General features: G+C 58.2%; 1 protein-coding gene across 1 annotated transcript in view; it reads right to left on the minus strand.

The window, feature by feature from the left end:
* IGSF9B (immunoglobulin superfamily member 9B) overlaps window positions 1–16609 on the minus strand; it is a gene marked incomplete at both ends in the record, with an annotated part of 38073 nt that extends 21464 nt beyond the window's left edge. The window contains 9 exons of the mRNA XM_080631622.1: window positions 1012–1152; window positions 1890–2032; window positions 4338–4483; window positions 4578–4719; window positions 5727–5844; window positions 6854–7005; window positions 8850–8996; window positions 9731–9928; window positions 16546–16609. Coding sequence (XP_080487748.1) covers window positions 1012–1152; window positions 1890–2032; window positions 4338–4483; window positions 4578–4719; window positions 5727–5844; window positions 6854–7005; window positions 8850–8996; window positions 9731–9928; window positions 16546–16609 — 1251 coding nt within the window. The remainder of the gene's footprint in view (window positions 1–1011; window positions 1153–1889; window positions 2033–4337; window positions 4484–4577; window positions 4720–5726; window positions 5845–6853; window positions 7006–8849; window positions 8997–9730; window positions 9929–16545) is intronic.
* Between the last annotated feature and the right edge of the window lie 11051 nt (window positions 16610–27660).

Consider the following 27660-nt stretch of genomic DNA (forward strand, 5'->3'; position numbering starts at 1 on the left):
CCTTCTGCAACACAAATCAATTTGGTTTGGGTAAGGTTGAGGCATTGCAAGGAAAGCCACAGCAGAGCGTGTTTCCTCTGAAGAGCCACCGTACTACGGTATCTTGTTTAAGTTTTAAGGAGGTCAACAGGGGGAAAAGCCCCATCCACATTACATCAGATTCCATCAACAGCCACTCTAGTGGATGTGTGTTTGCGATACACAAAGCGTTATCAGATGAATCTCAACAAGACACCAGAAATCACTGCTGCCCACAAGCATGGACTTGGTGTTCAGGGAAGGAAGAGGCAGCAAATCCCACCCCAGCCACAGTGGGAACCGCACTGGGTGCCCAGTACACCTCAGGCTCTGCATGCAGCAAGAGCACATGGAGCATCTCTAGAGCTCAAATCATCCCTTTAATAAAGTCCTCCATGAATCCAAGCCCAGGACAGCACGGCCCAAGTGTTTTGTTGCAAAAAGGCCATCCCAGGAACACATTTCCTGGTCCAGCACTACCAAAGCCTCACACTCATACACTGGCTGTGTCCCAACCTGTGCCACTGCTCCAGTGGGATATTATCCAGCTACACCTGCCTGGTGTTCCAGGATGCTCATGAGGCTCCATATCCACCTTTCTCAGCGCAGGTAAGAGCTACAAGGCTCAAAGCAGAGGTTTTTGCTACAGTGAGTAATGGTCCAGGTTTGGGGGCACAAAGCCCTTCTTGAGCTCTCTTCACAGAGAAGCACTCAGAGAAGCAAAGTAAATCCTCAATCCCTGCACTGAATTAACAACCAAATAAGCACCATGGATTAGAAACCCCACCTCATCCATCCCTGCAGTGCTGTGCTGAACAGGAAGGCAGAATGAGTCACATGCACAATGCAATTCCACATTAAGAAAGCCTGGCTACAGCAGGAGATATCTCCACAAAGCACACACGGATTCAGTGCAGCACAACCCTGGGAGCATCACTTGGCAGAAGACACGATCCATGGCTGCAGAGCAAGGGTTTGAGCAGGCAAATTTACCTTCAGTACCAGTCGGGCAGGGGGAGACTGGCCCATCGTACCCAGGGCGTTATAAGGCACACAGGTGTAAGTGCCGAGAGCATCTTCAGTTGCCTCCTCGATCCGGATTGACCCGTCTTCCAGCAGGTTCCAGCCGGAATACTGCAGCAGTGAGAAAGAGGGAGCTGGTTTATCCCACACCCACCACTGCTGCTTATTCTCCCTTCAGCCAAACCGCTCCCAGCTATGTCCCAGGAGATGCCCGATTCCATTCCAAGCACACAAGTACCCCAAAAGACTTAACATCGATCACCCCCTAAAATAAAACTCATCCTGGTGGCACCAAGGAGACAACTTCACCCGAGGGGCTGAGGGCACCAAGGAGCAGGAACCCACAGGTTTAAATGGAATTAAAACTTTGGATCATTAATATTTAAGGAAATTTAAGATCCTGAGCGTTTCCTTTAAATAATTAATGGCTCATATCCTTTTTCAGCCGATCAAACTGTGATTATAGGATGGCAGAGACCTATTAAAAGGGTCTTTTAACCACCCATTCCCATTGGAGAAACCGAAACAGGGCCATCAAGATGTGACTTGGGACGGCAGCAGGCACAAGGTCTGGGAGATGCAGACATCACGTCTACACAAGAACCCAAATTCACTCTGCCCACAGCTGATAAGGAACAGCAGCAGCATCCCACCCATGGGATGGATGAGTGCACTTGGCAGGGTAAAGGTTGGACTTGATGATCTTAAAGGTCTTTTCCAGCCCTGCTGATCCTATGGGGTTTCTTCTCTCCTGATGGACACATGGTGATGCTCTCTGGCCTATGCAGAGGACACAGGGTCCGAACCCCTCTGTGTCCCCACACGTCCCTCCCCGGGGGCTTCCTTACCTTCTCGATCCTCAGGGGACGTCCGTCTTTGTTCCACTTGACCAGCGTAACCGGGGGCTCTGCCTCCACCGGGCAGCGGATGTACCCGTGTATCCCAATGGGGACGTAGATGACGGGGGGCATGTTCACCACGCGGGCAGGATCTGGGAGAGCAGGAGCACCGTGTCAGTGCGGGGAAAGAGCCCATCTCTCCTCCACCACCCGGCTTCAGAGGATCCCCATCGCTTTGATAATGAATTCCAAGCCCAGACACCACCTTGGCTCCCGGAGGCTGTTATCTCCAGGCTGCCTGCGCACAAATCCACTGTAATACCTGGTATTTCTGAGGGGCTTTACTCGTGCCTAGGGTGTTCCTACCTGGGGCTCATTAAGCGATGCACTTAGGAAGCAGCATTAAATCCATCTGCTGGCACATCCACATTGAGTCATGCCCTGCTCAGCATGCTCCATCACACCCAGCCTGCCTGGTTCTGCACAGCACCAGTGAAAACTACCCCAGCTCCCAGCTGCAGCAATAGGGACGGGAGAAGGGATTCATGACTGGGCTACAGCGAGTCCTTTACCTCCTGTCTGTGTGTACTCGCGGCTCATCGAGCCTGGGTCACGTTGAGCATCAGCCACCTCCTGCCTTCCCAACAGGATGCAAGAAGCTTAAAATATGCACCTTAACCCCCCCACGCTGCATCACCCACACAGTCTCGCGATGCTCCAGTCTAAGATGTGTCATTACCAGTGCTTCTAAGAGCTTTTTAATTAAGTGTGAGTGGGCTGGAGCGAATCGAGGCTTTCTTTAATAAGCAGCTTGATAAAAAAAGGAGGAAAAAAGAAGTTACTTTTAATAAGAAGAGTATTTCCACAACCTTGTCTAGACACCGGCAGCGTGAGGTTAGGGGGGAATCCTGACAGTGCTTACACTGCCATAAGGGATGGATGCGTTTTGGGGCTGCAGCATCCCTGTGCTGCGGATACAGAAACGCAAAGCTGGGGCTAAGGGTGAGGTGGTTGGGAGGAAGGGATGGAAGATGCGCTTCCTTGGGGTAAAAACTACCCAGTTTGGGAATGCTGCTCCCTCCCTGCCTGCCAAAACACGGAACCCCGAGCTGGTGCCCCCGGCAATGGCACCGTAACCCAGATTTGCCAAGCGCTGCATATGGAATGGGCTTTACCCCCCCTCTGCTTCACTCCACCTCTTAGGAAATGTAATCAAGGGCTCTGGCAGCATGGGAGAGGGTAATGGGATCGAGCCTTTCACTACTAGGTCACTGGCGAGGGGCCAGCCCAGCTCAGTAATGCCCCACAGCCGTGTCCCCATCCGAGGGCTGCTTCAGGGGGTGGGAATTCTCCCTCCCGAGGGGTCAGCCGGGGTCTGGATGAGGTTTGCTGTGGGCGAAAGGGGTTTGCAGGACAAGCAGCCCCCCTTGCAGGGCTGTCTGGAGGGCAGGCTGTCCAAAGGCCGGTTTTCCTGCCATTAGAGCTATTTTTAACAGCCTTCAGCCCTGATGAAGGTCCTGGATTAGCAGCAGGGCAGATTTAATGGCCTGAGGCCACAGGCTCTCCCAGCCAGGCATATCCAAGCACCTCTGCCTGGTCACCCCTTCATCCGTCCCCACAGGGAGACCACTGGACCTACCAGCCCTTCTCATAGCAGCTCCCCACCAGTGTGGGGCTTCCCACTAACCAGCATTATTGAGTTAAAACACTCAGATCAGGAGCCCACTTTGCTCAAGCCTATCTATCATTATAAAATAAACCTCTCACAGCACAGTAATATTGCCATTGAGAGCAGCAGCAATTGAGGCCATTACTGTCAAATGCCACAGGACACGGGTAGCACACTACCCATTACTGCCTGGGGAGCCCAGAGAACAAGCGTGGGAAGCAACACTCCTGCTCCAGCCCCTTCTCCTCTGCTTGTTTAGATCGGTTACAGCCTGAAGAATACAACATGCAAAGCAGAAAACTCCTCCATAGGAACATGCCCCCATAATAAACACTGGGGAACACAAGCAGGCACCTGAGTCTGAGAGCCCTGAGCTGGTGTTTCCCTGCCCAACACGATGCAGATGAGGACAGCGTGGTGGGGAGATGCCCGCCCAGTCAAAACCCACTTGTATCAAAGGTGGAAGCTACCCAGGATGCTCAGGCTCTTCGCTTTCCTGTAGCCCGCACCCTATAAGCACATGTGGGATGCAATCTAGGATTCCCAGAAGCTGTGGCTGCCCCATCCCTGGCAGTGTTCAAGGCCAGGTTGGACACAGGGGCTTGGAGCAAGCTGCTCCAGTGGAAGGGGTCCCTGTCCATGGCAGGGGTTGGAGCTGGATGAGCTTTAAGGCCTCTTCCAACACAAACCGGTCTGTGATAGGATTCAGGGATAACAGAGCCGCTTGGGCTGCCTCAGAGCCCGGTACTACCAATCCCAGCACCATCCCTTAGGATACCCACACTCACACTGCACCGTCAGGTAGGCAGAGGCCGATGGCGAGCGGCCCAGGCTGTTACTGGGGATACAGGTGTATTTTCCAGCATCCTCTGGCTTGACACGGAAAATGATCAGCGTCCCATCGATCAGGATCCGCACCCTCAGCTTCAGGTCACTGCGAGACAAGAGAGGAGGAGGAGGATCATGGGGACACCACGACCCGGGAGCGGGAGGAGGAGGATGAGGACACGCAGCCAGCTCCAACTCACTTCTTGAAGTAGACGTTCTCCTCCTCCCAGTACCACAGGTAGGTGAGGTTCCCGGGATACGCCTCGGCTTGGCAGGTGAAGAGCGCATCCTGGGAGATGTTGACCGTGATGTTCTCCGGAGGGGAAACAATAAATGGAGGTCCTGGAAGCAGGGAGAGAAAGGTGTTACCCCCCCACACCTGCACATGGCCTTGCAGAGGCTGCGCAGGCTCAGCTCCATCCCAGCATCATTGGTTTGGAGTTCCCCTGGGATCATGGAGCGCAGGGGTTCCTCTCCAGGAGCACGCTGGCCCTGTTATTCCCAATGTTTTCCCCCTAATGCCAGAGAGGGAGTCTTCATCAGGACAATGCAGTGATAGGACAAGGGGCAGTTCAGGTTGGATCTAAGGCAGAAGCTCTTCCCTCTGAGGGTGCTGAGGCGCTGGCACAGGGTGCCCAGAGAAGCTGTGGCTGCCCCATCCCTGGCAGTGTTCAAGGCCAGGTTGGACACAGGGGCTTGGAGCAACCTGGTCCATCGGAAAGTGTCCCTGTCCCTGGCACGGGGCTGGAACGAGATGATCGTAAGGTCCTTTCCAACCCAAACCAGTCTGGGATGCTATACTCTCTACAACTTTAGGGAGCGGGCCCTGCACCCATGGCACACAGCTCTGCTCCTCCCAGGCCAGATGAGCTCATGCATCCCTTTATCCTGAGCACTTCCACATCACCCACAGGGAAAACCAGAGGGATGTGCAGCTCGGCACCATGGCTAAAGCAGAGCAGAGGACGCCCCGTGCTCCTCTCTCTGCTGGTAGCTGTTGACCTAATTAAAGATTTATTTAATCAAAGAGGGAGCAGGAGGCCCTGCCATGCATCACCGCTGTCTGACGAGGTGCTTTGTGACAGCCTCAAGCTTTTCCCTGCTTCCCAAACAAAAGGGGCCCGGCACGGCCACTGCATGCCCCAGTTAAGCAGATTCCTCCATCCCACAAACGGGATGCGGAGCTGGCAGGATGCTGAAGCAGATTCCTCCATCCTACAGCTTGCAGGATGCTGAGTCCATGAGGCTTGCGGGTCACTTCAGGACAGCGCCGCAGCCCATGGAGTTTTCCCTATGGAATAAACCAGTGGCTGAGGAGGAGCTGGAGGGTCTGAGCTGGAAGATCTCACCTTGAACGAGCAGGCGCGTTGTGTGCACAGCTTCCCCCTGGATGCTGTATGCCCGGCAGGTATAGGCACCCCGGTCCTCCCGGCTCACAGAGAGCACCGTAAGGCTCCCGTCGCTCACCTGGGAATGACAAGGGGAAACCCTGGAGCACAGGGAAGGAGCCCTGGGAGAGGGATGCATCCTATAGCCGCAGCTCAGCATCCTCCCTCCCTGCAGCACTGCGCTACCAGCGCTTTAAGGGCTGGATGAGAAATGGGTTTCCCCGGCTCGGCAAGGCTTTGGATATTAATAAACCAACACAGATTCCTGCTGGATGCCAAGGGGAAGGGAAATAAATAAATAAATGAATAAATAAACCATCACAACGCATTCATCTCCTGCAGAAGTGACTGGCAGGAGGCAGGCTCCAAACCGCTCCTGCCAGGTGCCCCCGGCACCATCAGCCCTGCACAAGGATCCACCCCTGGGGTGGGATACAAGGGGGAGAACCCGGCTCGGCCGCCATCCTTCCCATGGGGCCACCCTGCAGCTGCAAGGAGAAGCCAAATTCCTCCTTGGGGACACAGCAGAGGAAGGATGGGTGAGGGATTGCCACCCTCAGGGCAGCAGCACCCCCAAGCACAGAGAGCCCTGCTCCCAGCCAGGCTTCCCCCCGCCCCATCCTGCCTCATCTTTCTATTTCAATTAGTAACAAATGATTCCTAATTACTCTCATTAGTGCCTGCGCTGATTCCAATGCCTGATTTACCAATTACAGCTCGGGGGGGGGAATCTCTGCTTGGGAACCTCCGGGATGCAAAGATATCCTCCCTGCCCAAACCTCCCCTTGTCTCCATCCCTGCCTGAAGATACAGCATTCCCAGGCTACAGCCCTACTGGAGTCCCCAGGGAGCAGTCTGCATGTGGAAATAGGGATGTCCTAAAGCCTGGGGGGCTCTCTAGCCTGTACCAAAGGGATGCAGCATGAGAGGATGGGGTGGGAAGAAACATGGGGGGAAACGGGCATCACAGCAAGGAGATGCTGAGAAAGAACACCTGGTTCTGCAGCCACCGGGGTCCCATTGACACCATCCCCAGCAGTGGGATGTCCAGGACCCCCCATGACAGCTCCCACCGCCCATCAACCTACCTGGTACTTGCCATTAGCACCCAAAAGGTCTCCTTCTCGCAGCCAGGTGACGATGGGCTTGGGGTTCCCGAACGCCATGCAGGTCAGGGTGACGCTGCTGCCTTCCTTCGCCTCTACGTACTGCGGCGGTGTCTCCGTGAAGGTGGGGGGAGCTGGGGGGCAGAGGACACCACTGTGACCCCCCCACGGCCGCTGTGGGTCAGCGGAAGGCACAGGGACAGAGGGAACACACTGCACATCCCTATGGAGGGGGCTGGAGCACCCCAAAAGCGAGCAGGGCTGCAGGGATGGGGATAACACCCACCGAGGGTATCCCCTTTCCCTGCCACACGCACCCCAGCCCTGTCCCTTCTCCTCCCCAGCAGCTCCGGGCTTGCACCACAGCCTCCCCCCCGGCTGCACATTAACTTCCTATTGTCAAAACATGGGAAAACACCGCAGTGCAGATCGAAATGCTCCTTCCTGATTCCAGAGGCTGGCAGGATTACAGCCCGCCCCCAATTACCAGCACTTGTTAAAGCTCACTTTGGAGGAAGACAGGTTGGCAATTTAAGCTGCTTGGGGATGAAAAAGAAGAATTACACTTTGTTTCTCCCCAGATGATTCCTATTTTCCCCCTAAGAAAAGGAAACATTATAATGCACTGAGAGGGAAGCCACAGCCTTCCCCTTGAAAGCAGCTCCTCAAGCCGGGAGGATTATGATTGTTATTAAGCCCCTATATGCCCCTTACTGCATACCTCCCCCCCCTAAAAACACCCCATTTTGCAAAGGGAGTCGAGCTCGTGGAGAGTCAGAGGTGCTGACAACCACTTCCAGCCCATCGGGATGCGGGTTTGCACCATCCTGCTCCTCCTGCTTCCCTCTACCCTGTGAGCTCATTAGCAGGGGAAAGGAGGCAGCAGCAGCGCAGGGCCAGGCTGGGGCAGCGCAAGGCTTGCAAAGCTCCTGCTCACTAATTGGGCTCAATTAGGTGGCTCTGGTCCATGCTGCAGCCCAGCACCCCCCTGAAAGGTTGAATTAGTCACCCAAGGTCAGGCAAGACCAAGGAGCTGCCGGTGGTGGCCACATCTCCTCTGCAGCAGGAGAGGCAGAGCCCTGCTGCTGGGCTCAACATCAAGCCCTCTCCCGATGCAGAGAACAGTTTGTGATGGCTTTAAGACGCAGCCTTCATAAGATGGAGAAGCCATTTGAGTAAATCTGAATTTCAAGAGAACAAAGCTGGGATGCTCTGAGCCGCTTGTTCAGAGCAGATCCGTTCCCAGCCCCGCTCCTTGATGTCTGCCCTTTCAACAAGCACCTCATAATTACACTGCTGAATCCCTCATAAAAGTGTGTCCCTTTGTTAAGGCACACCCTGGCTGGAGCAGCCACCCTCCATGGCTCCAGCCTTGTCTGCAAGGTGTGTGCTCTCTGAGACCCCACTGGGAGCACTGTGTGCAGTGCTGGTGTCCTCAGCTTAAGGACACGGAGCTGTTGGAGCAAGGGCAGAGGAGGCCATGAGGATGCTCAGGGCTGGAGCACCTCCTGTATGGAGACAGGCTGAGAACATTGGGGCTGTTCAGCCTGGAGAAGAGAAGCTGCGTGGAGACCTCAGAGCAGCCTTCCAGTATCTGAAGGGGGCTGCAAGGATGCTGGAGAGGGGCTCTGCATCAGGGACTGCAGTGACAGGACAAGAGGTGATGGGTTCAGACTGAAACAGGGGAAGTTCAGGTTGGATCTAAGGCAGAAGCTCTTCCCTGTGAGGGTGCTGAGGCGCTGGCACAGGGTGCCCAGAGAAGCTGTGGCTGCCCCATCCCTGGCAGTGTTCAAGGCCAGGTTGGACACAGGGGCTTGGAGCAAGCTGCTCCAGTGGAAGGGGTCCCTGCCCTTGGAACTGGGTGAGCTTTAAGGTCCCTTCAACCCAAACCAGTCTGGGATTCCAAGATACCATCAAGGCTCAGCATCCATCGGGAACCAAAGGGAAGCCCCCATGCAGCCCATCCTGCCCGGCTCACCATTGACCGTGAGGTGGACCCAGCTGCCGTTGTGGAAGGTGTCGTACTGCTGGTCCAACATGAGCACTTTGCACTCGTACCAGCCCTGGTCCTCGGAGCGGACCTGCTCAATGCGCAGCGAGGCTTTGTCGTGCAGGCTGGCCCGGCCTGTGGGGACAGCACAGCCGTCAGCATCAGCGCGATGCCCACCCGCACCAGAGCATCACCACTGGGGACACCCAAAGCATCTTCTTTGGGGCCAAAAGCACCCAAAATCCATGGGTTTGAGCCTCATAGCATGGTGCTGCTGGCTCCCGCCTGGGGAGCACAGAGGCCACTGGGCTCATCCATGAGCTGAGTGTGGCAGAGCTCAGCCCAAGACAAGGCGCATCCTCCCTCAGGGGAGCAATGTGGGCAGAGGAAGCCCCACAGGGTAAAGGCCCAAGGAAGGTCCCCAGGGGAATGAGACACTGCAATGGGTCTCCCCCACCACATCAACCACGTCAGGGCTTATCCCCACCGGCCACGTGGGGCTGGCAGCACATCGGCAAGTGGCCACATGGGCTCTGCAAGCTCCAACCTGGTACTTCCACCTAGCACGTGGGGCTGGCTCCATCCCCACAGCATCCCAGCATCCCTCCTCCCGGCTCACAGATGCTCTGGAGCGCAGCGGCAGCAGCAGCAGCAGCCGCCGCCGCCACCACGTGTCACCCTGGGTTTCTCTGCCTCGCTTGCTCCTGTCCCACGCAGCCCAGCTGGCTTCCCAGTGCTGCTGCTTAATTAAAACCAACTGGGTGGAAAGCAAGCGAGGAGAGGCAGAGCCCGCGCGGTTCCCGGCGGAGGAGCGCACGGAGCGGATCCGTGCACCCCTGCCGCATCCCCCTCGCCACCCCTACACTCACCAGCATATTCCGGGTCGACATGGGGAGGGTAAAACCCAAACTTGATGAAGATGGGGATGGGGACGCCGAACTTGAACCACTCCACGACATAGGGAGGGGGCTGCCCCGTGAGCGGGTGGATCACGTCGCATCCCAGGATCACGCTCTCGCCAGCGCGAGCGGTCACAAACTCGGGCTCTTCCCTTGAGCCGAGGGCACCTGCAAGGGGCAAAGGATGAAACTGGGGCTGATCCCACCACTGGACCCCAGCACCAGTGATAGATGGAGGATGGGACCCCGAGGTGAGCCGCAGTGACAGCTTCTGCACCAGGGCAAGGTGATGCCCAGTGACCCTACATGGGGCAGACCTCCTGCTCTCAACAGAGGAGGTGCATGGAGCACACTCAGTGCTGCTCCCCACTTCGCAGCACCATCAGGGCTGCCCCACATCCCCATGGCGGGTTAAAGGCTGCTTCTGCTGTCCTGTTTGTACCCTTACATCCTCTGGGACCACTGACCCACAGATCTTTGCCAGCCTGGAGATCTGGCTTTCCCACAGGAGCAGGCTCAAAGCATTGACATTCCAGCCAAGCTCATCCATCCTGGGGCATTCCCAAGAGCCCCAAGGCCTGAAACCTGGTGATCAAGCCTGGCACCATGCTGGGGTAATTAAAGAGAGCTTTGGTGTCCCCATCAAAGGCAGGGACTGCTCCACCCCAGCCATGCCTTCCTGCTCAGCTGCAGCCTGGCATCACTCAGCCAGCAAAGCTGCATCCTCAGCACGGCCTTTCAGAGAGGGAAACCCAGGGCTGGAGCCAAGGCCCAGAACTGCAGGCACAGGGGTCTCCTTGATGGAAAGGACTCCTTTTTCCTTTCCCTGGCACATGTGGCATGGAGTGGGGGGACACTGGGGAAGGGGGATGCTGCTGGGGAAGGGGAATGCTCAGGAAGGGGGATGCTGGGTATGGGGGGTGCTCAGGCAGGGGGATGCAGGGGAAGGAGGATGCTCAGGCAGGGGGATACTCAGGATGGGGGATGCTGGAGAAGGGGGATGCAGGGGAAGGGAGATGCAGGGGAAGGAGGATGCTCAGGAAGGGGGATGCAGGGGAAGGGGGATGCTCAGGAAGGGGGATGCTGGAGAAGGGGGATGCTGGAGAAGGGGGATGCAGGGGAAGGGGGATGCAGGGGAAGGGGGATGCAGGGGAAGGGGGATGCTCAGGATGGGGGATGCAGGGGAAGGGGGATGCTCAGGAAGGGGGATGCTGGAGAAGGGGGATGCTGGAGAAGGGGGATGCAGGGGAAGGGGGATGCTCGGGGAAGCACGTTCCCACTCCTCCGCGCTACTCCTCGGGGCCGCCGGTGATTGGCGGCGAGTGACATCACCGCATCCCCGCCGCGGGAGCCGAGCATCACCGGCTATTTTTGGCTCTGGCACAAGCTCACTCCGGCGAGAGGCGCGCACTGTGCCACCCCATGGGCTCCCCAGCCCAGTCCCACCATGGCAAAGAGGAGCATGAAGCTCCCCATAGCCAAAACCCCTTCCGTGGTGCAAGGTGCAGCACAGCAGGGATGCACAGCCCGATGGGCAGCCAGGCATCCCGACATCAATCCCTGCATCCAGGCATCATTGCCTGCATCCAGGCATCCTCAGTCCCTGCGTCACCAGCTAGCCAGGTACAGGGACTGGCTATAGTGGCTGTTCAACCAGGAGGGCTGGCTGGTGGCTATGGGGAGGGTAATGCTCTGAACCATCTGCAAGGAGCAGATGCTGCATTGCACACCCACTACAGGGGTCCTGCACAGCCTGGACCCCATCTAGGTGGAGGGGATTGCTACACACACGTGTGTTATGCATGCACATGTGTGCAATAGGCATGCACACGCATGCAATAGGCATGCACACATGCAGCCTGCTCCTGCCCACCCTGACACCACTCTTTGCACCTCTCTCCCCATCCCTCCTTATCGCTGCATCGCTGATGAGCTCAGGCATTCGCACCCTGTCAGCAGGGACGGTGTCAGCCCTCCCCTGCCACCCCAGCAAGGAGCTGTGAGGACCCAGCCCAAGCCCAATGCACCCATTTAGGGGGCTGCAGTGCAGGGCTGGGACCCCCCCTTCCCTGCTCACCGTGCTCCTGTGCCCATAGGGGACAAGCTGCCATCACGTGCCGCTCAAGAGCATCCAAGGACACACACAGGTCCCCAGCACCTTGCTGCCTTCCCAGGGACAGTCCTGCTTCCTAAGGATGGAGCCCCTCAGCTCCTGGGGTACCAAGGTGGGATCTTACATCAAGCCAAGCAGAACCTGGGATGCTGATGCTTGCCCAGCTATTGAAGCACGAGGCCGCTCTGATGCCCCAGGGATGGGCACCGGGCAGTGACACTCACACATAGCCCCCGCCCCGCCAGTGAACCTATGGGTGATGTCCCAGGGGAGGGCGATGGATCCATGCCTGGGTGTAGGGAAAAATAGGTCATTCCCTGGAGCTGGCAGCGCCGGTGTCTGACCGCGATGCCGGTGGGGAATGGCACGCACGGCTGAGCATCACCTCCCCACGCACCACAGCAGAGAACCAGCCCCTGGCTCTGCCCAGCTGCCACCAGCCCCACCACCAGCCCCCTGCTCTCCTATTCCCACTGCTAGAGACAGCAGGAAAGCATCAGGGAGATGCCTTGCAGCCCTTTGATGGCCCCACTTCCCAAGCTGCCAACCCAGCGCTCCCAACCCTGACCAGGTTTTCCTTCCCAACGCCGATCCGCTGAAGGCACGCGAGCCCTGGAGGCTGCAGCTCCACTCAAAGCAGCGTTTCTCACCCCCACATTGATGGGGAAATGCTTGGAAACAACCTGCAGACGCCAGCAGAAACAGAGCGCAAACAGACGGGGTATTTTTAAACCCCACTCGGTTTTCCCCAGCCAAGGGGTTTCAAGGCTCAACGTGCAGCTTGGGAAGAGGGATAACAGAGGGGATGCGATCCCCAAATCCCACCTCGGGCCAGGAGCTCACGTGGAGCCAGGGGATGCCTCATAAAGGAAAACAAGTAAATCAACAGGCTCCGTCATCCGAGCAAATCCAGGAGAAATAAAAGCACGCTGCGTGCCAGGAGGCGAGAATACAAGCTGCGGAGGTGGAGTTGAACAGCATCCCAATGGGAGAGGAGGGAACGCACGCTGCTGCCGATGCGCTCCAAGGGAGGATGCTGAGGCTGGGGAGACCCCCACCCGGGTCTGGGCACGCAGTTCCTCCCATCCCAAGAGCAGAGATTTAAGGTGACACAGGGGCTCGGTGAAGCTGAGATCAGGAGTGGGACCCTTCCTGAGGATGTGGCCATGGCAGAGCCGGTTTCCAGATAGGAATGCTGCCCTGCCTGTGCCATGGTCAGAGAAGGGAGCCCTCCCTGTCCCACCACCACCTTGCTACGGGCAAGCAGGTCCCACAATCTGCTTGCAATGAGCCTAAGGCTCTCATCCCCATCCCTATCCCCCCCATGGGGACATGTGACGGAGCAGGAGCGAGGACCTCTTCTCCCTGCCGAGCAGAGACAAGATCTGCTCTGACACATCAGTGGAGTCGGGATACGGCAGGGATCTCCGAGGACAAGGCCACCAGCATGGCATATGGAGGCCAGCAGGGAAGCAGAGCAAGCAACCCCACACTGCAACCCCAGTTCCCCCCCGGGGGTCCCCACAGCCCCCATCCTTAGCGAGGAGCAGGTCTGGGGGTTGGGAGCGCAGCCCTCGCTCCTTCCCCCAGCTGGAAAAGCAGCATCTGGGCTTTGAGCGCAATTCCTGCGTTTTAAACCCGATTTTCCAGCTGGATGGAGGGCAGAGCGCAGGTCAAGTGACAGCCTCAAGGTTACCCGGGGCCACGGAGGAGCAGGATTAGCTGGGAGGGGTGGCTCAAGGTCCCATCCACAGTGACTCTGAACCCCATCCCCAGGAACAAGGGATGCGCTGAGGGACCACATGGCCATCCCAGCAGCTCCCCACAAGCTCCCTCCGCATGCTATAGAGGGAGGCTGGAGCCAAAACTGCTCCCAAGGGAGACCTCCTGCACCCAGCGAGCACCGTGCCCCCCAACCAGACCCATAGCACGTCGGTACCCGCATCGCCTTCCCCGTAGAGCAGCGTGTGCCACCCTGATGATGCCTTCATAACTGGGATGCAGGCAGCGCTCTGAGCTGCCCGCCAGCAGCTCCTGAATCACGCTGTTCCTGGCTCTCAGGCAGCCCTCCCACCAACGCCAGCTTCTCCATCGGGAAGCGGGAGGATGGGAGTTGTTTTTCCAAAGGCCAGCTGGCCCCAGCTTGGGAGATGCCTACTGCAGGGGAAGGGAAAGGGAAAGGCTCCGGCACAAGGTTGGACCCACTGCTCACCCACCCATCTGTGGGGCTTCTCTTCCAGCCATGACCTCCAAGACAGAGAACTGGAGGAGAATGGGAACTAACCCATCCTGCTGCAGATCCAGAAGGGGATTTGCAGGGTTCACTCGTCACCAGCAAAGCCAAAAGGCGACCGAGCAGGGAAAGCATCACCACAAAACCCCTCTGGCAAGCCAAGTCAGCGACTGAGACACATCCCTCCCATCCAACAGGTCCAGGAGAGCAAAAAACCTCCAGGGAAGGATGGAACTGGGAGCTGAGCCAACCCCTTGGCCGCTCCCAGTGCCAAACCGTCCCCTTGCCAGAGGAGAACGGAGCCAAAGCTGGTGGCTGCTGGTCCAAACCCCTCCATGGCCAAAGAGGCATCAACCCTCATGTGCCACGGCTCTGCACCAGGAGCGAGTCAGGGATGCAGCTCCGGCAGCCCCGCAGCGAGCCGCTCCGACCATCAAGGTCACCATCACCTGCCATGATATCCAGAGGGATCTCTTCCATGGGAACCTTCACCAGGCGCTGGCGAAGTCGAATCCTCCTTCCCGATGGATCCATGAGCATCCCCGCTCGCCCTGACGGCGCGGCTCCGCGTCACTCTCGTGGGAGAGGGAGGAAAAGCCCCTCGGCACCACGGCACGGCTGGGAATGCCAGGAGGCCAGATCCCTCCTCCAACACCCACTCCCGGCGCGGTCACATCCCGGCTCTCCTCCCCCATGCCGTAAGAAGGGATAACGCGCCCTCCATCCCTCCCTTGAGCCGATTAACGCATGGGAAGCCCTCGGAGAGCCAGGCCAGGCAGGAGGGCTGAGGAAAGGAGGATGCAGTGCAGGAGAAAGGCCATGGAAAGGGGGAAAAACCCTGTTGAGGGCATCACCCCATGGCGAGCCCCAGCCCTGCTCCGAAGCCTTGTCCCTGAGTGATGCAGGGTGGGAGCATCACTGTGGCCATGGGGCTGCAGCAGCAAGTCCTCATCCCCACGCAGCACCCACTCGGGCATCACTCATGGCACACTCATTCATCACGTATACGCCGCTCCGTACGCGCGGCACCCCCGCACCCGGGCTTCCCGGCGCCCACCCACCCTGGCACCGGTTCCGGAGCCCCCATCCAAGGTATTCCCAAGTTCCCCAGCGCTGAACTCGCCGCTCTGCTCCTCTCCCAAGCAGAGGATCCCTCTGCTGCAAACCACCGCCTCGCCACGCTGCAGCACGCATTACAGGCGGCTCGGCACCAAAAGGGCAGCCCCATCCTGAAATCCCCCCCATCCTGACATTGCCCCCGCCTCTAAGGAGCACGCTGCCAGCCAGGAATGCCAAGGGACCGCGGCGAGATGCAGATTTGACCCCACATGCTCAAGGAGCACCGTGATGCAGGGGGGATGCTGCAGTGCCCCCGGTACATGCTGATGTGCCCCATCCCAGCCCACCGAGGCAGCGTTTCCCTGCAGAGAGGGGAGCCAGCAGTTGCTGCATCCCCATGGAAAAGGGCTCGGGGGCACCCAGGGTGCAGATCCCGAGTCTTATCCCGGTTTGGGACCACTGGGATGCAGGGATCACCCCGTGCCCGGCAAGGCAGAGATGGAGACGGTGCTGCACCAGCAGCAAGCAGCTTCCCTTCACCTGCAGGGATGGCTGGGAGGGAGGGAGGAGGCAGCTCAAGGAAAAAGAAGCCGGAGCAGGAAAATCAGGGTTATTCCCTGCTGCTGTCTCCCTCCTGACCTTGGACAACCCTGTGCCTCAGTTTACCCGGCGCAGCAGCCCAGCCTGCAGTGGTGACGGGGGGCATTGGCCACCTCCCCCTGGGCAGCGGGGAGCAAAGTCACCCCCAAACCCAGGCGCTGCAGGAAAAGGCACCGAATCCCTTTCCCGTTTCCCCTTGCAGGGAAGGACAAACGCTGTGGGCTGCTTCCCCAGGCTGGGAGAAGGAACAGGGGAGCCAGCAACGCTTCTCATTCCCTTCCTGTGCTCCGGCCCCATCCAGGGGTGCCCCCAGCAAGGACTCGCACCCGGCTGCCTTCTGCCATAGGGAATTTCGAGCGGAGAACCGGGCTCACGCACCACCTCCTGCCTCCCGAACTTCCCTTGCTGCAGCCGCTGCCCTCCGGGAGGTCACGGCACGAACCACCGGGAGAAGGAGATGCTCTCGGTGAAGGGATAACGGACCCGCCATTCCCCCCCATTCCTTCCCTCCCTCCCCGCTGCAGCGGGGACACGGGCAGCGCCCGGCCGCGCTCCACGGGCACCGGGGAGGATGCGAACCCCGCAGCGCGACGCGCTCCCGGTGCAAGCTGCCCGGTGCATGCATCCCACCCCGGTGCATGCATCCCACCCCGGTGCATGCATCCCAGCCGCAGCCAGCACACCGGGCGGGGGGGGGGAGGAAAGATACCCATGCAGACGCAGCCCCATAGATCCCGGCGGACCCCTCCACCGCGTGGGACCCCCCTTATCCTCACTCACCTTGCACGGGCAGCCCGCGGGCACCGAGCACACTTGCTACCAAAGCGGCCACATACCAAATCATAGTACTACCGGTCCCCGGTGCACAGCATCTTCCGCCCGCCGGGCGGCCCGGCCGGGGCGGGGCAGGGCTTGGCCGGGCCGGGGTGAGGGGCTCGGCTCCCCGGGCCTCCGCGGGGCTGGCGGGGCCGGAGGAGCGGCTGAGGAGCGGCTCAGGACCGGCCGCCGGCCGCTGCGCCCATGCCAGCGCCCATGCCTCCTCCGCCGCACCTGCCCTCCGCCGCACGCTGCGGGGCGCAGCCTAGCCTGCTCCCTTTAGCGGCTCGGTGCCGCCCCCGCCCGCCGCCCATTGGTCAGAGCGCCAGCGGAGTGGGCGGTGATTGGTTAGCGGCGCGGCCCGGGCCCGATTCAAGGTGGGTTGGCGCGCACGGGGCCCCCCTTGCGCCGCAGTAGCATGCGCACTGCCGGGAGCGGCGGGCGGAGCGGCGCGGAGCGGAGCGGGGTCACCTCCGACGAGCGGTCACCTCCCCGCTGCCGCGCCGGCCGGGCCCTACAAGGTGCCCGTTGGCACCGGCGCAGTCACCTTCCAGGCCGGCTCAGCATCACCTCCCTGTCCCCAGATGTGGCCCCTGCGCCGACTCAGCATCACCTCCGTGTACCCAGATGTGGCCCCTGCGCCGGCTCAGCGTCACCTCCGTGTACCCAGATGTGGCCCCTGCGCCGGCTCAGCATCATCTCTCTGTCCCCAGATGCAGCCCTTACAGAGGTGCACAGTCACCTTCCTGTTCCCATGTGTATCATACAATAGCTCAGCATCACTTACCTGCTCCCAGATGTGGCCCCTGCAGTGGCTCAGCATCACCTCTTTGTTCCCAGATGTGGCTCCAGCACCAGCTCAGCATCACCTACCTGTCTCCAGATGTGTCCCCAGCACTGGCAAAGCATCACCTCCCTGTTCCCAGATGTATTGCCCACACCAGTGCAGTCACCGTCCTGTTCCCAGATGTGGCCCCTGCATCAGTGCAGCATCACCTGTCTGTCTCCAGATATGGCCCCTGCACCAGCACAGAGTCATCTGTCCCAAGATGTGGCCCCCACACTGGCAAAGCATCACCAACCTGTCACCAAATGTGCCCTTGTCCCCAGCTGTGTCCCCTGCACCAGTGCAGCATCACCTATCTGTCTCCAGATGTGTCCCTACACCAGGACAGTCACCTTCCTGTTCCCAGGTGAGCCACTGCACAAGTGCAGCATCACCTCCCTGTCACCAGATGTGCCCCCTGCACTGACTCAGCATCACCTCCTTGTCACCAGATGTGTCCCCTGCCCTGGCACAGTGTCACCTCCCTGTCCCCTCCTGTGTCACCTGCCCCTGTTGCCACACACCACCTCTCCATCACAGCAGTGCCACTTTGCTCCCACTCAGGGTCACGTCCCCATCATCTGCCCCAGCTCCACATGACCCCGACCACCAGGAGCTGTGCCAGCTCTCCCTGCCACCCTGCACCACCAGGGCCACATCCCTGCCACCTACTTGGTGCCACTGCAACCTTGTACCCACATCAACACAGAGGAACAGACCTGTGCCCCTGATCAGGGCCATGCACCCTGTGTCCTGTCCACTTGCCCTCATCCTTAGCCTCTTGCACCCTATGACATCTCTGTGTCACCCTGTCCCCTACTGAGCCCACCCCTCCACCTGAAAAGAGAGAATTGGGGGCCAATTCTATTAAAAGAGGTGGAAAATGGGCAGCCCCTCTTGTGCTCCCCATCTCAGCCCACCTCTCATCCCTGCAAAGGCCTCTGCTGATGCCAGATGGGCAAACAGCCTGGCTTCTCCCAAAGGAGCGTGCCAGCAGGAGAAATGGGCCACTGAATATCCCCCAAGTGACAGGCAGCCTGGGAAGGGACAGGCACAGAGGTTGCCCCCAGCACCAGCTCAGCATCACCTACCTGTCCCCAGATGTGCCCCCCTGCACCAGCTCAGTATCACCTCCCTGCCTCCAGATGTGCCCCCCTGCACCAGCTCAGTATCACCTCCCTGCCTCCAGATGTGGCCCCTGCACTGGCACAGCATCACCTCCCTGTGCCCACACCATCGGGAGAGGTCTGAGCAGCTGCTGCTCTTCCCACCTCTTCCCATGCATGTCCAGGAAAGGAACCAAAACCAATCCTTGGAGAGGATGCAGGCATCTGAGGAGCATCCCACACCCTCTGCCCACAACTGGGCTCACTGAGGGTCAGGCCTGGGTGCAGCCCTGGCACAGGAGCATCCCCCAGCCCAGCTCCTGCGAGCTCCCAAGCAGTTTGCTTCCCTAGCAGAATCCAAGGCCTCGGAAAAGCCTGACTCAGCTCCTAGTCCTGAGGTCTGAAGTGAAAGCTTGCAAATCTACAAGGTGGGTTGGCAGAGCCAAGGATGACCCTCGTGCTGGGCTGGTTTTGCTCTCCAGACCTCACATCCTCCCTGCTCCAGTCCTACCAGCTCCAAAGCACCCAAAACCTCCCAGCCATCACCCACGGCCCATGAGGGAGCAAGCCCAAAGCCATCAGACCTCCATTCACCCTCTTCCCAGCCACACAGAGTCGATAGATTCTGGTCCAGCTGGAGTCCATGTTCCCATCTAGATCATCTTCATGCCTTTAGCTGGGGTTTGCCCCATTTTCATACACTCATAGAATCCCAGAATGGTTTGAGTTGGAAAGGACCCTAAGACCATCCTTGCCATGGGCAAGGACACCTCACGCTAGACCAAGGCTCTGTCCAACCTGGCCTTGAACACTGGATGGAGCATTCACCATGTCTCTGGGCAGCCTGCTCAGCACCCTCACAGGAAAGAACTTCCTTATATCCAACCTGAACTGCCCCTGCTCCTGTTTGAACCCATCACCCGCTGTCCTATCGCTGCAGTCCCTGATAAAGAGCCCCTCTCCAGCATCTAAAGAGCAATAGACACCAAACAACACTGATACCTTCAGCCCAGCCTGGGAGGCATCAGGAGCCCGTGGGCAACGGGGAGGACCCAGCCCTGCTCCTGGTGTGTGGCTCCCAAAGCCGACCACGGTGCGGGGGCCACAGCAGCATCCTCCAGAACCCGCAGTTATGGGCTCGGGTTGACGCTCTTGTTTCTCCTGCCTAATTTGCTGGTTTCTGAAATCCATTCCCCACTGCTTTCACACCTCTCTCCCTCTATTTATAGCCGGGTTTATTTACATGAGCAGGGCACTCTATGTACTTACACGTCAGCCTGCGGTGGCAGAGCCGCGAGAGGGTGAAGGCAGCGAGGCGAGGCAAGTCAAGGCCAGGAGCATCCCGGTCCTCAGCCATGTCCATGTGGGAAGCAGGCAGGAAGCCGAGATGGGAGCTGCCAAGGAAAGGAGAAGGAGCTGAATAAGCCGTGGACACCTCAGACCCACATACACCCCAGATCCATCCCCATGGGGCACAGTGGATGCAGCTCCCATGGGATGCAGGTGGCCATGGAGCTGGCACCTTCTCTTTCCAAGGTGGAGCAATTGCTTTTTGGGTTTGTTTCTCCTAAAACTCTGGCAGATGAGGCAGGAATCTGGGCTCTTCAGATGAACACAAGAGCAAGAGACAATGGGGATGCAGCTCTTCCCATTGCAACACAAGGACATCTGGGAGAGATGCAAACTCATAGAGCCCTGGGACTTGGCTCTTGGGATCAGGGACAGAGGTTTGAGACATAAGAAAAGTGGGAATGGAATAGAAATATAGGCTGGAAATGCAGAGATTTCCATAACAAGGTTCTGGTTCAACCTTCACATGGGGCAGCAAAACCACTTCCCATTGGAGAAGGGCTGAAAATGGGGGGTTCCTGAGGTGTGGGTCACCGGTGCTCTCTTCCCAGCCCCTCTCTGCCAGTGATCCAGTCTGGAGAGCAGGAGATCCGGACCCAGCTGCATCCCACCGGGCTGCGGGATGCTCCAGCCCACACGGGGCTGAGTCTCCCTGCACAAGTACATGATTATTCACAGCATTTACATGGTGGAGTCACGAGTCTCACAACACCTGATCTCCTCCTGCAGTGGGGAGGCAACGGCCCACAGCCCAAAAGTGGGACTCGGTGTCTCACAGCATCCCACATCACCCAGCTGCCACCTCCTCCTTGCTCCATGTAGGAAGGGAGCCGGAATGCCCGGCCAGGGAGATGGCTTTAGAGCAGCGAAAGGCAGGAGCGGAGCAGGGAATTGCTGAGGCAGCCTGCAGCATCGCTGCACACAGCCAGGCTGTCATGGGAGAGACCAAGGGAGCCCTTTGGAGCAGGCAGATGGGCTCAGTGCTCAGCTCACGCCGAGCTGGGGTTAGGCTCATTCCCTCTCCCATCACCGGTGGCTCATCACCAGCACGTGACTGGGGCTGGCAAGCGAGGAGGAACATCCTGCCAGGCCTTTCCAGGCTCCACATTCCAAGTCGTGGAATGATCCACCTGTGGTATTTGAGCAGACACACACCAAACCCCAGCACCGAGGGGTCAGCTGAGTCACGTTCACAGCTTCTCCCTCCCATTAGCAGGTCTCCAGCACAGCTGATTACTCATCAAGCCCACTGATAGACTCACTCATAGCACTCTCTGGATCAAGCAGCAGTGATGTCTGTCTTGTCTTATCAACCTCAAAGCAGAGTAATGAGATACCCCATCCTTATCACCTTCTTCTCCAGCCAAAACGTGGCTCTCCATGGTGCAGGGCATCCTCATCCCAGGGGAAGCCAGTGCTGTCAGGCTCAGCCTCGCTGCTCCCTGAGACCTTGGCTGGGACCCTGGTGGAGTGGGAGACCCTGGACCCACATCAGGCACCATGGGGTGGGGTTTGCTCCCCCAAGCAAGGGGCAGCAAGACACCAGCAGGGACTCATTGCCCTTAACATCCCAACCTGGTTTGGGTTGAAGGGACCTCAAAGCTCAGCCAGTTCCATAGGTAGGGACACCTTCCATTGGGCCAGGTTGCTCCAAGCCCCTGTGTCCAACCTGGCCTTGAACACTGCCAGGGATGGGGCAGCCACAGCTTCTCTGGGCACCCTGTGCCAGCGCCTCAGCACCCTCACAGGGAAGAGCTTCCTTATATCCAATCTGAACTACTCCTGTTTCAGCTTAAACCCATCACCCCTTGTCCTATCACTCCCGTTCCTGCTGAAGGGTCCCTCTCCAGCCTCCAGCATGAGTTTAAGTGCTGTAGCCCCCATCTCACTGCCCCACAGTGCAGCACATCCCCTGAGGCCGGTCATGGTCGTCCCCCCCCCCCCAACCCTAAAACGATTCTGGAGCATGTTCTGCTCAGCACCACCAACTGCATCCCCCGGCACTGCCACCCACCCCATTACTCACTGGGGCTCTCTGGCACCGGGAACACACCTCCCTGCGTTGGGAATAGGCACAGCACGTGCTCCTGGGGGCTGGGGGACTTTGTCATCGCTGTGAGTAACGACACTTTGTCTTAGATCACCCTAAAACCGGCCCCAAACAGCCCGGAGCGTGCAGCTCCACTGCTGGCATCCTCAGAGCCACCACCGTGGGGGAAACTGAGGCACGGAGCTCCGGGAGGGGAAGGGAAGAACAGGCTGGACCGCTTCGGCTGCGCTGGGGAGGTGACTCACTGCGGGGCTGAGGCGGCGGTGCTGTCCCTGTGCTGCTCCAACCTCTCGCCCTGGCATCCTTTCCAGCCCCTGCACATGCAGCAGCGTGTCATCGGCGCTGACACACTCTGCTGACGTCCCTGCCGCGTGTGCCATCAACCTGGCTCGCAATTACCGGCTCCAGGAGCGCTTGCAGCCGGCTCCGTGCCCTGCACGGCTGCCCCCGGGGCACCCCATACACAAGCCCTGCTCCCCCAGGAGCCTCAAGGCGGTGGCATCCCCAAAGTGCCACCACCAAGGACGTGCCCTGCTCTGCGGCAATAGCATCCCGAATAACCCCCCAGCTGCAGGAGGGGATGGGCTCATGGAAGGGGTTGCAGCCTGGCCAAGGAAGGGGGGGACCAGGCTCGGGAAGAGCCTTTGCTGCGGAGAGAAGGGCTCTCTTGTAGCGTGCCAAGAGGCAGAGGAGGCTCAGAGCTGCCTTTGTTCAGAGGGCAGCAGATGAAGTCTCACACCTCCCTGCTCAAGCTGCACCAGCCTCTGTGCTTCTCCTCCCTCCAGCCCCGCATCCCTGACTGGGGCTCAGTAGAGGATGAACAGACCATTCCCTGCGGGATCGCTTTCCCAGAAAGCCTTCGGAAGCCAAGCTGCGGGGAGCAAATAGAGGGGGATGTGTGGAAGGGAGAAGCCCAGCTTGGGGCGACCAGCACCCGGTGCTGCTCCCTGCCCCACACTGGATGGGCAAATCCTCACCTCCCTGAGCCCAGGAAGAAGGGAAACAGCCCATGGCTCTTCCATGGGTCCCCTCGGGCCACAGCCCAGAGGCCACAATGAAGCGCTCAAGGAGACACAGAGTGTGCTGCCCCCCCCAACACACAGCCCAGTACAGGAGACTCAGCACCCCATGGCCCGTCCCGAACTCAGAGCATCACAACAACAGCCCCAAACTGGGTCAGTTCACAGGGGATGAAGGGGTGATGCCCTAGGGCCACTGCAGCCATAGGGAGGGAATCCCAAGCCAGATATCGGGAATGCAGTGATGCCAGCCTGCAGCTCCAGGGGGACCCCTCACTCACCCCTTTACACACACAGAAGGCATCGCATGGAGCGGTGACAGCACCCCAGGGCTGGGCTGTGGACACGGGGTTCCTGCCCCACAGGTCACCCAGCATCACTTCAACGGAGCCTGGCACAAACTGGAGACAGGAGCTGGCTCATCCTCAGCTCCATCCAAACTCAGCCCAGCGGCTCCGGCATCGCTTCCCTGCAGCTGGGCTTGGCTCCCAGACAGCTTCCCCCTGCTCCCTCCCTGCCAGCAGCAATCAGCCCTGCATTCAGAGGGCTGCGGGGGGGATGATGAAGCAGCAGTCAGACCGCTCTGGGCACAATGTGCAATCAGCCCCCCGAGGAGCAGGACTTGCTCCCTTGGGAAGGGCGGCGCAGCCCCAAGGGATGCCCTGGAGATGGGCGCTGACTCCATCCCCAAAAGCAAACCCGCACCCAAGGGATGCTCACCCACTCCTGCATCCCATCTGCCCATCCTTTGCTGCTGGCAGGGCTGAGGATGGTCCTGGGACTCAGCTCCTCAGTTTTCCCCCCGTCAGACACAGAGAGCCTGGGTGGCTTGTGGCTGATACATTCCCAACCTTTCTTTCTGCAAGAGCATCCCAGATGACAACCTGTGACACACAGAATGCGGGGAGAACCCCCCCACTGTTGCCCTGGCCCTGATTCCCATGGGTTTGATGCCCTGGATAACCATTCCCTCCCTGTTTCGGGCACTGCTGTGTTGCTCCTGCCGCACACTGACATTTCCTTCCCCGGATGCCACTTATTTATAGCACGCCTGACCTTTTCCCCAAGTTTACATCCTCCTTTCCCTTCCCTTCCTCCCACCCAGCACTGAAATCCAGCCCCCAAGCCTGGCTGTGTGCGGACATCCCCCACAGCCCAGCCGGGATGCGGGATGTGCTTCTCCAGCATCACCATGGACAAAGCTGGGGCTGTCGCTAGGCACGAGCCCCTTTCTTCCTTCTGCAAGGGATAGCTTCCCAAGAAACCTCTTTGGAATCCAGATGGACTCGTAATTCCTGCTGGAGAGGAGCAGAAAGGCCATTGCAGTGTGAAGGCAGAGCTAGGGCAAGCAGCAGGTTTGCTCCCCATGGATGGAAGGACAAGGGGAAGCCGGGAAAGCTTCAGCACACAAGTGCCCGAATCCTGGCTTTTTGGAGCCATTTCCTTGGATTGAAAGGGAAATTCGTCCCATTTTCCCCTACCAAGACCCGATTTCTGCCAGGATCCCCCATCATTGCTCCTTGGGGAGTGCAATGGGTCCCTTGCACCTCCCAGCATCCAGCCTTTAACCTGAATGGGGAAAATCACTTCCCAGGGATGGGGATGCCATTCCAGCAGCAAGAGGGAGGGAAAACATGCTGGGAAAACACCTCACTTCAGGATCAACCCCTTAACAGAGTAACCCCCCTTGTTCCTATCAGCCTGGAGATGTATGGATGCCAGGAAGCAGGAGCCAGCCCCTCGCCCTCCGCGCTGTCTGTCTGTCTGTCCATCCCTCCCCAGGCAATGGGCTCTGCTGCTCCAGTAACTCCTCGTGCACCCAGCACTGGGCCCTCCCATCAAATGACCATCGATTCTTCTCTCCAGCCCAATCAATGCTATTGACTGAGGCATCAGAAAGACAAATCCAGGCTCCCTGTCCTGGGAAGGTGGCATCAGCCCTGGGGGAATGTGGGATGCACAGGGCTGCCTTCACTTCACCATCCCTAAAGCCATATGGATAAGGCAAACGCTTCCAAGGACCTGAAAGCACCAGCTCAGCTGGATACAACTGGCAGCAGGGATCAAATTAACTTGGGAATGGGGAGAGCTCCCTCCAGGCTGCATGGGATGGGGAGGCTGTGGTCCTCTCCTGCCCCAGCACATGGATGAGGTGTCCTTCTCCATTGCACCATGCAAGGAACCAAACCTCAGCAGCCAGAGGGGGGAATAATGCCATCAGAGCCCCAATAAGGGATCACTCAGTCTTATACAGATGGGAAATGGGGGGGCTGCTCCTCCTGCACCTCCCAGCAGTGGATAATGGACCCTGCACGAGGAAATTACAAGGAAATTGCAGCCATCCCATCTAATTCACAGGGGAGACATCTGAATCCTACAAGGAGCATTTGGCTTCTGGGTACAGAAGAGCTTAGAGACATGCAGAGGCATTAAAAACACTCCTGGGGATTAAACTGGGAGCTGGGAAGGGAGAGCACAGCTGGAGACTATGGGTGGATGTGGGAGAAGACTGATGGGGATACCCAAGGACTGTGGGAAGACAGAGTAACACATCTAAGGGTGGCATGCACCAGCCTCGGAGCAGGGACGGAGGTGAGAGTATGGATGGAGGTGAGAGCACATGGGATGCTGCAGGACAAATGGGATGCGACCATGGTGTGCCCCACTGAGATGTCACAAGGTTTGGGGCTCCAACACTTCAGCAGCTGATGTCTAAGCCCCCAGCCAGGTCAGAACAAGCCTGAAGCCTCCCCCACCGCCAGCCCCATGCTGTGGGGTCTTCCAAGGATAGACTTGGGCAACGTCTCTCATCATTTGGGATTTATCCTCATCATTTCTAATCCTCCGCCTTGACTGCTGAGGCCCCAATCTCATTAGCTGGGCTATGCCGGGTCATTACTCATGTGCAGGGGGTGTTTAAAATTGATATTAATCCCACCTCGATAATCTGGCGTTTATTGATGTGTATTTTTAACCTCTTCTTTTATGAAGATGAGCTGAGGAAGCCCCAACCCTGCTCAATAGTGACCCAAAACGCTGCTTGACCCATGGAGGAGATGCCACCTCTGCAGGCTGCGAGCATCACTGGGGATGCTCAGGCCCTGCCATACCCAGAGGCACCAACCCCTGGCTGCTCTCCTTTAAAGCCATTATCACCCTTTTGCTTCATGATGACAGAAAGCAGAAGCTTCCATTCGGTGGGGACGTGGAGCAAGCCCATGATTCCCAATGAGCCATCAGCATCCCGTCAAAACAGCTCCTCCAAACCCAGCTGGCACAGGAGAGCCCTGCACAATTGGACATCATCCTGATAGCTCCCATGGAGGCAACTCCAGGCACCTCTGGGAAATCACCTTCCCATTAAATGCTGCTCAGCAGCCCTGCTCCAGGCAAAGCAGCCACAGGGCAGGATTTGGCCTCGCTGGGGCAAACCAGGGTGCTCACCACTTTGTGCTTGGAAACCTCCATTTCTCCATGCACAAAGTCCTCTCGGCTCCGAGAACAAACGCAGAAGCAACTGATGATGATGATGATGATGATGATGATGATGATGATGATGCAACCTGGATGCTCCAAGCAGGATTTGCTCCAGCCCCAAGCTCCCTCCTAGCTCAAGAACAAGGCACCTCTTTGCTGTGGCCCAGAGTTAGTGGCTGTGTACCCCAGCAGAATGCCAACAGCTTTGGGAACAGCTCGTGTTTAGCTTGGCAGGATGGCTATTGTTCCTATATTGAAATGCATCTATCACCCGGGAGTGCTTTGAGAGAAAGCAAAGTGTTCCCCTTCGTCCTGCTATAGCGTTGTCTAACGGCTGGAGGCACATCAGGATGGGCTTTTTGGGAAGAAACCACCTCCAAAAGGTCCTCAGATTATGGGGTGGGAGAAAACCAGTCCAGCGCCATTGCAAACCCGTTCCTTCATCCCAACTGAGCTGCTCCAGACACATTAGAGCCTGGGACAAGCACAAGCTTGATGGAGCCAAGCCATGGAGCCGAGCACCAGCTCTATCAAGTGCCTTGAGAAGCTAATGGGGAGGAAACCAACACACAGAGGATGGCCCAAAGGAGAGGTGTGGGGCCAGGGAGGTGGCCTTAGCTCCTGGTATTGTTTCAGAGCCAACAGTTTCCTAAGGAGACTGGTTTAGGTGGAACCGCAGTCACCAAGAAGAACACAAGGGCAGTAAATACATAGAAATAGTCCTGATTCTCAAGGTTCTGTAATACTCCCCTAATGAAATGGGGTGTCTTAATTACACAGCAATGGTTAATGCCATTTTCAACCCAAATAACCTGAGGGCATTTGAGGAACCACAGACACTGACTTGGAAAAACAAGTTTGGCACCAAAGCAGGTTGGGAGACAGAGATTTGGAGGCACAGGCACACATTGGCATGGAGAGCAAAGAGGCAGCTCCATCAAGAACATGAAGAGCTGAAGAGGTGCCAGCCTCCCCTCTTCACCGCCAGCACTGAGGAATGCAAGATGCATTGCTTAGGAAAGAGATGGATGTCTTATGGTGGGATGGATTTCCCTCACTGCCTGTGCCAGTGTTGTGGAGTATGGAATATGGTCATTCGCAAAGTCCTGGGTGGAAAGCTGCTTCATTCCACCAGCAGCATTTCTTGGTAGGTGCATGCTCATAGGAGTGAATGGAGACCGGAGGTTTGGGGTCAAAACCCACCTGCATCTCCCAGGGGTCCCTCATATGTTGTTCCAAGCCCATCACTGG

This window comes from Psittacula echo (genome assembly GCF_963264785.1).
Source record: "Psittacula echo genome assembly, chromosome: 18".
NCBI classification, from domain to species: Eukaryota; Metazoa; Chordata; class Aves; order Psittaciformes; family Psittacidae; genus Psittacula; species Psittacula echo.